We start from the raw sequence: 7,811 nt of genomic DNA, 5'->3' as shown, positions 1-7,811 counted from the left end.
TAGACTTCGTCGCAGTCAATGCAGGTGCTAAAAACTAAAATAGGCTAGTTATAGTAACAATCTACCAAAATGCAATACTAAATATAGCGACATTTACATGAGACAAGCAACGTTTTTGTCTACCCATTTTATTTCAGCATATCTAACTTAAAAATACAACTAGGTTCTGATGAAGACAAAAATAATCACAAACATTATAATTAAAGGTCTATACAAACACATTTGGCCTTCCTATGACAAATGCAATTTTTACAACATTCCAGACAAAACATTTTACAACATTTTAGTCAAATATACAATGAAAGCAGCAACATTTCAGCATAGCAGCAATCAAATAATACTTTGCACATATATATACACCTACAGTAATTATAAACTGTTATCCGTTAGCATATTTGCTAAACAATTTTATTTTTTAAAGTTTCTGTCATGACTGTGCTTATACTGCAGCACATAAGTTAACTGCTAACAGGAATGGGAAGACCCAAAGATTCGTCTTCCCGGGACAAAGGGTCTCTTTTGGCCTCCAGCCACCAAGTTGTCATTTCGCCTTTGCCCTGTTTAACAAAAAAAAAAATCGCAATCAGTAAATCTCCTAAACACAATGCCCTGAAGGACAGCATCATACAAAAGAAAGGAAGAGGGGAGAGAGCGTGACTGCACAGAGGTGTGCATTTGCTTGTACATAATGAACACACAAGTGAAAACACAAAAGCCAGCTGAGACCGGACCCTAATTGAGAGGCACAGCTGAGCTGGGGTCAGAGTTCAGCCTCTGGGGACCATATACCATCATTTCAGGAAGGAAAAACATCAATAGAAGATTGATTTGGTAGAAGGATCTATAATATACCAGAGCTGCGTTTCCCGAAAGCATCATTAGCCAACTATAGTCACAAGTTTCATTGAATTGTGTTGGTAATGATGGAACTTGTAACCATAATTGGTATATTGGCATATTTATTAGTATAAATATTATGATAATAAAAATATCACTCATTATAATAATAATTTCATAATGTATAATAACAATTTTAAAATAATATATTAATTATTATTATTAATACATTTAATAGACAATAATATATAATAAAATAAACTTTTTTTAAAAGTAATGAGGATGAGCATACATCATTTTGACAAAAATATCTCTTACTTCATAACTGTCATTGAATTACTTATTTTTTAAAAACATTGTTTATGTAAGCTATTTATCCTATTTTTAACCGATAATACAGTGTTTATTTTTTCCACAACATGTATCAGCACATTAATCATCTTGTCAAGCCATAATGCTATGGAGCACCTAAGGGATATGAAGATTGAAGACTTTTTTTTTTTTTTTGGCGTTTGCGTTTGCTCACAAAAAATGTAGCTTTTTCTCAAAAAGGTGTTGTGTTCCACGGAGAAACCCGTGTAATCCCTCACAAATATTTAGCATTCTCTTGCAAATGTATTGCTTTTCCTCAAGAACATTTGCATTCACTCGCAAAACGTTTGCGTTATCTTGCGAAACTTTTGCGTTCTGACACAAAAGGATCGTGTTCCACCGAGAAATTTTTACGTTCTTTTAAAAACGTTTGCGTTCTCACAAATGTATTGTACAATGTGAATCTTACAAAAAAGTATGATTGTTAGAAAAAAAGTACGCATGAAGAACCGCTAAACATACGTAGGCAGATCGTACGAAAACATATGAAAGATTGTACGAATTCGTAATTAGCCACCAATTTGCCAAAATGTAAAATTGGTACCGAAATGTGTCATTTCATCACAAAAGTTTAATGATTGAACACAAAGTTTCTCGAGGAAATACAGAAGTTTTACGAAAGAATGCAAAATCACTGAAATATATATTTTTTTCATCACCAAATCCCTTTAGGGGCTTCGTAGTATGCAAAGTTTGCAAGTTAACCATGGCAACCAGGGTGAATGAACGAAATATTTTGCCACTAATTACGACAGGCAAAATGATAGCTCTGTGGGTGGCTTCTTTTCATACACAAACAAGTGCCCTGAACTGACCATCTTACCTTCACATTGAGAGACCCACGACACATCAGCACGTATCCGCCAAGTGTGTGTAGAAGGTCTGCTGAAGAGCCACTGCACTGGATCTTTAAAGCTATAAGCATCATAACAACAATACGAAATATAAAGGCATGTGGAAAGGAAATGACAAGCCCAAAAAAGTTGACAAGTTTTCAAAAAGTTGTATAATGATCCAGTTTTTTGGTACTAATATCACAGTAGGCCTACTTAGATAGCTTTAGCTTTTTTGATCTGCACAGAAGTATGGAGAGGGAAATATTTGGATCCAACCGTAACCAACATTCAGTTTTATCCCTTTAAAACAGTAGGCTACCCAAAGACAAATATTTACAAGATTCCATTCGTCCGGAAATGTCGGACAGGGTCAGTTACTAATTGACGCCGTGTAAACAGCTGCGTTTGCCCAAATACCTTCACTGGTGGACTCCATGCGGGCCGCGGTGTTTACAGTGTCGCCAAATAAGCAGTATCGTGGCATTTTGGTGCCAACCACCCCAGCTACAACTGGGCCTAAGATAACATAAAATTCTGTAAATAAAGTTCATAAAATTCTGTCTCATCCAAAGGACAGAGTTAACAATATGCGTTTAAAATGGTAGGCAGCTTGACGCTAATTTCAAGGAAAGATGATTAATGGAAGCCATGCTGACCCGAGTGAATGCCAGCCCGTATCTTCAGCTGTGTGGTGGGCTTGTGTGGGATTTCAAACGCGTGACAGACGCTGATCAAGTCCAGCGCCATGCTGGCAATTTCCCCAGTGTGTTTGATCCCGTTCTCTTTCGGTACTCCTGAGACTACCATATCTGCGGAGGGAGGGGGGTTTCATTGATTTTTGTGCAATTTAATGCGAAAGTGTGACATACAAAGGAAGCAGAATCTCTGCAATCGCACTCACAAGCATCTCCTATAGTTTCCACTTTGTACACATCATAGTTGTCGATGATGTCATCAAATGTGGTGTAAAGCTTGTTGAGAAAATCCACAACCTGGTGAGGGGTGCTGGACCCTGAGAGTTGGGTGAAGCCCACTATGTCACTGCCCAAAAGAAACACAAAATAATTGATATTATTATATTATAATATATCATATATGTATATTATTATTATTATTACATGGTATTATAATATATCATATAATAATTTATAATATGCTAACGAGTTCAAGAGTTTGGGATCAGATTTTTTACTAAAGAACTTTTTTCAGCAGAATGCACATGTTCAAAAGTAACAGGTACAAAACATGGGTATTTCTAATAAAAGCTGTTCTGACTGCATTTAAAAAATACTAACATAGAAAAGTTATGTTAAATTGGAATAATGTTGCTGGATATTACTGTTTTTACTGTAAATGCAGCCTTGGTGAGCATAGAAGAAATAAAAAAATCTTAACAAACCTAAATATTTGAACAGTAGTACAGTATATATAACCCAATGTCTTTAAAAGCAAATATTTATTGTTTCAGTCCTTCATAATTTTCATTCGTACCTGAAATATACAGTGGCATTGGAGTAACTCTGGGCTTCTGCTGTGCATCCCTGACGAAGATCATCAGCTACTTGTTTTGGTAACATGCCTGACACAAACATAATCATTATCTATCGTTCTATCTATCTATCGTTCTATCTATCTATCTATCTATCTATCGTTCTATCTATTTATCGTTAATAAATGCACCAAACATTTCAAGCTGGAAACAGTCACAGCGCAAGTACTTTAAATGTCCAGTAGGTGGAACCATTTGGACATTCATTCCTTGAAAGATTTTTTTTTTTTCTTCTCTGAATTTTTTTTATTATGGATAATTAACTTTCATCAGCCATATACACTTCCATACTGTAGAGTAAACGGTCTGTCTTCTGCTTCTCCTGAAGAAGATCCTGTGTTCTTTCGGCTACAATGGTTTCCAAATGTTTACTGTACTTTTCCATCTAGAAAATAAAAACAACAAAGGTGGACTTAATTTTTTTTTAATAATAATACTTTTAGAAACATTTCTGTCAATTGAAATAATGCTGAAATAGAATAAAATATAAATGTTAGTTTAAAAACTTAAACTAAATGAAAATTAGAAGTAAAAAACTGATATATAAGTGAAAATTATTAACTGTAAATAAATAAATAAATAAAACTATAATAAAAAGTAAAAATTAGACCTAAATAGAAATATTTAAAAATATTAATAATAATAATAATAATAATAAATGTGGGGGGAAAAAAACATAATAGAATTCCTAAACATTAAACTGAAATGTGAAAATATAAAAGTGAAAAATTATTTGAAAAGTTAATAAAATGTTTTATATATATATATATATATATATAATGTGCAAACGTCTTGGCCACGTTAGTATTTTCGGCCCTAAAAATGGTTTAAGCCAGTTATTTATAAGTGTGACGGTAGGAAATATCAGTTTACATTTACAAACATTGCTTTTGCCATTACTTGTAATAATCCAGTGATATTTTTTAAATGCACAACGAGTCTGACAACAGCCGGTATGATCTGATCTCACCATCATCCAGTCTGTCTGAGATTACATGAAGAAAGTTTATTCAAGAGTCTTGGAGACAATTCCACAGTTCTTCTGGATTTAGTCTGTCTCAGTTTTTTCTGTTTCTTCATGTAATCACAGACAGACTGGATGATGGTGAGATCAGATTATACAGGGGGGGATACTAACGTGCCCAAGACTTTTGCACAGTACTGTGTGCGTGTGTGTGCGTGTATGTGTGGTAAAACTGGAATAAATCTTGAAAGGCTTGACTAAGATACATACCAGGTTCATCATCATATCCACAGGGCTGACCTTGTGCGGGTTCATTTTTTCAAGAATCTTTTTCACCTGCTCAAACGTCGGCCTCATGGCGACATTGTGGGACCAGCATCTCTTTATCAGCTGCGTGAAATTTGACTATGAACACTGAGTGCTTTTCATTTATCTCATCAAGAGCACATAACTTCGAAGTGATTCAAAAAGAGGAAATGTAAATAGCATTCAAGTGCAATGCATCAGATACAACAATACAAACCTCACAGTAATCATCTGGATCAGGGCAATCATTGTCCGATTTCCCAGCCTCTAGTTTGGGAAGCGATGGACGCCACATAACATCAAGCTTCACTGAATCTGCCTGTTCCTGCTCATATGACAGTAATTGCACTTCTTATCATCACCTCTTATCCAAATAACTGTCTAAAACCCCCAAACCTTCCTGATCCTTGTATACTTACTGAAATGAGGTCACTGCGAGTGGCGATTTCCACCAAAATAACAGAGTAGCTTGAGATACGGGAAGAAAAGGAATGTTTATTTTATGCTTCTGAGAGATTGTGTTTTATTTGAGAACAAATTGCAGCTCTGGGATGTATCTTTAAAATATACAAAGCATTTCCTTGTGTGCAAAGATATAAAAGATTAAAAAAACAAACAAAACAAAAAACAGGGTCATAACTGTTATGCAGTACATTTTATAGTCCCCATCGTGTCTATTTATTGATTATTAGCTTATTTATTTATTTACAAATTTATTTATTTTTGTTTGTTTGTCACAAATAAGTAAACAGAGAAGTGAATTAGTGAATTTTAAATATGGGACCCTGGACCACAAAACCAGTCACATGGGTCAATTTCTTGAAATGTTGATGTATGGTTTGATAGGACACTATTTGGCTGAGATACAACTATTTGAAAATCTGGAATCTGAGGGTGCAAAAAATCGAAACATTGAGAAAATCGCCGTAAAAGTTGTCCATTTATGTTTGCGACTGTGATGCATCCACTCACGAAAATAAATGTTTTATATATTTACGGTAGGAAATTTACAAAATATCTTCATGGAACATGATCTTTACTTAATATCCTAATGATTTTTGCCATAAAAGAAAAATCGATCATTTTTACCCATACAATGTATTGTTGGCTATTGCCACAGATATGCCCATGCTACTTGTGACTGGTTTTGTGATCCAGGGTTTTTAATTAAAAAATATTCCAGGTTTTTAACCTCGCTTAAAGATATTCCAAACATGTTTTTGTTTGATAAATCATTAAATATCAAAATTTAAAAGGATGGTTGAAAAAACCATTTCTCCTACCTGTACACATCAGCCGCGGCTGTGAAACTAGTGCCGATTCTCAGAAGAACTTCAGGGGCGCAATAAATGTGATAGACGTTTTGACATTGGAAATTGGTGCTCATGTCCTCAAAGTCCTCCTTTCTGTAGGCCATCAGCCCATAATCTGTATAATTAAATATGTCTTAATTCATAATTGAATTAAGTAAGAATATGAGTAAGAAATGCACCTCTAAAAAATCTAGCATTATGTACCTGATATTTTGCAGACCCACCGATCGTCAATCACACAGTTATGAGAATGAAGGCGGCTGTGAAATATTTTGTGCTGGTGCAGGTATGCCATCCCTCGGGCAATATCAGTAGCAAAAGACAATCTGTAGACAAACGTGTTCGTGTTATTTATAAAGTTCCATCATGGAGCTTCTAAAGAGCTTTCCCACAATGCCACAAGACATACAGTGCTATGCATAAGTTTAGACACCCATACTAAAGTTGACTAAAAAGAGGAATAAAAAATCATCTTTTGGAAACTGAACTTAATGCCTTAATTTAAAAAATTAGGAAAAATCCAACCTTTAAGGACACCAATTTTCTTTGTGAATGAATAATGCATCGTAAATAAATAAATGTTCTTCCTTAAAATACAGGGTGCATAAGTTTGGACACCGCTATGTTAAATTCCCATAGAGGCAGGCAGATTTTTATTTTTAAAGGCCAGTTACTTCATGGACCCTGGATACTATGCATCCTGATAAAGTTCCCTTGGCCTTTGGAATTAAAATAGCCCCACATCATCACATAGCCTTCACCATACCTAGAGATTGGCATGGTTTTATTTCAGTTAGCCTAAAAGCTAGTTTGATTTGCATTGAGAGATGATCTTATGGAAAGTACCCCATGCCAATCTCTAGGTATGGTGAAGGCTATGTGATGATGTGGGGCTATTTTAATTCCAAAGGCCAAGGGAACTTTATCAGGATGCATAGTATCCTAAACAAATTTTTTTTAAAAATACTTAAAAATAAAAATCTGCCTGCCTCTATGGGAATTTAACATAGGGGTGTACACACTTATGCACCCTGTATTTTAAGGAAGAACATTTATTTATTTACGATACATTATTCATTCACAAAGAAAATTGGTGTCCTTAAAGGTTGGATTTTTCCTAATTTTTTTAATTAAGGCATTAAGTTCAATTTCCAAAAGATGATTTTTTTATTCCTCTTTTTAGTCAACTTTAGCATGGGTGTCTAAACTTATGCATAGCACTGTATTTACCGAAAACCCCAGTTGATGGGGATGTCCTCGTTCAACAGCACGTCTGCCAGGCTTCCTTTTGGACAGTACTCTGTGATAATGCTCACGAAAGGAACTTCAATGCACCCTCCAATGAACTTTGAGAGGTTTGGGTGATCAAGCTCCCTGGTGTGTGTAAAAAAAAAAAAAAAAAAAAAAACACCTTTAATTTAAATGTTAGTTAAAATCTAATAAAGGCATTCACTGATTTGGTATGGTTAATGTAATTTATAAGATTTGTGGCTACAGCTACTCACCTGACCTCTTTGACTTCTTTTCTGATTGTTTTAGTCAAGGTGAAGTGTTTCTTCTGGATGTGTTTCACTGCTACAGTCCTTCCATCACTGAAAAAAAACCCCAAAAAACCAAAGATAAGACAAAAACAA

The 7,811-nt window shown here is 34.8% G+C and overlaps 1 protein-coding gene across 1 annotated transcript; it reads right to left on the bottom strand.

The window, feature by feature from the left end:
- Positions 1-108: 108 nt before the first annotated feature.
- Positions 109-4,944, bottom strand: LOC311296310 (atrial natriuretic peptide receptor 1-like). The gene is made up of 8 exons (XM_084418013.1): positions 4,829-4,944; positions 3,886-3,979; positions 3,537-3,624; positions 2,947-3,086; positions 2,702-2,854; positions 2,463-2,561; positions 2,033-2,124; positions 109-557 (listed from the first exon to the last, which is right to left on the bottom strand). The coding sequence occupies exons 1-8, from the start codon at positions 4,913-4,915 to the stop codon at positions 459-461; spliced, it is 852 nt and encodes a 283-aa protein (XP_084274139.1). The 5' UTR covers positions 4,916-4,944; the 3' UTR covers positions 109-458.
- Between the last annotated feature and the right edge of the window lie 2,867 nt (positions 4,945-7,811).

This window comes from Rutilus rutilus, assembly GCF_951802725.1.
Source record: "Rutilus rutilus genome assembly, chromosome: 8".
Taxonomy (NCBI): Eukaryota; Metazoa; Chordata; class Actinopteri; order Cypriniformes; family Leuciscidae; genus Rutilus; species Rutilus rutilus.
Note: the sequence above shows the minus strand (reverse complement) of the source record. Positions and strands in the feature narration are given on the sequence as shown.

Coding starts and splice junctions, on each gene's coding strand:
- LOC311296310 (XM_084418013.1), bottom strand. CDS start 4,915: ATGAGGCCGACGTTTGAGCAGGTGAAAAAGATTCTTGAAAAAATGAAC. Junction 3,625..3,885: donor GACAGACCGTTTACTCTACA/GTATGGAAGTGT, acceptor TGTTTGTGTCAG/GCATGTTACCAAAACAAGTA. Junction 2,125..2,462: donor CATGGAGTCCACCAGTGAAG/GTATTTGGGCAA, acceptor TGATGCTTATAG/CTTTAAAGATCCAGTGCAGT.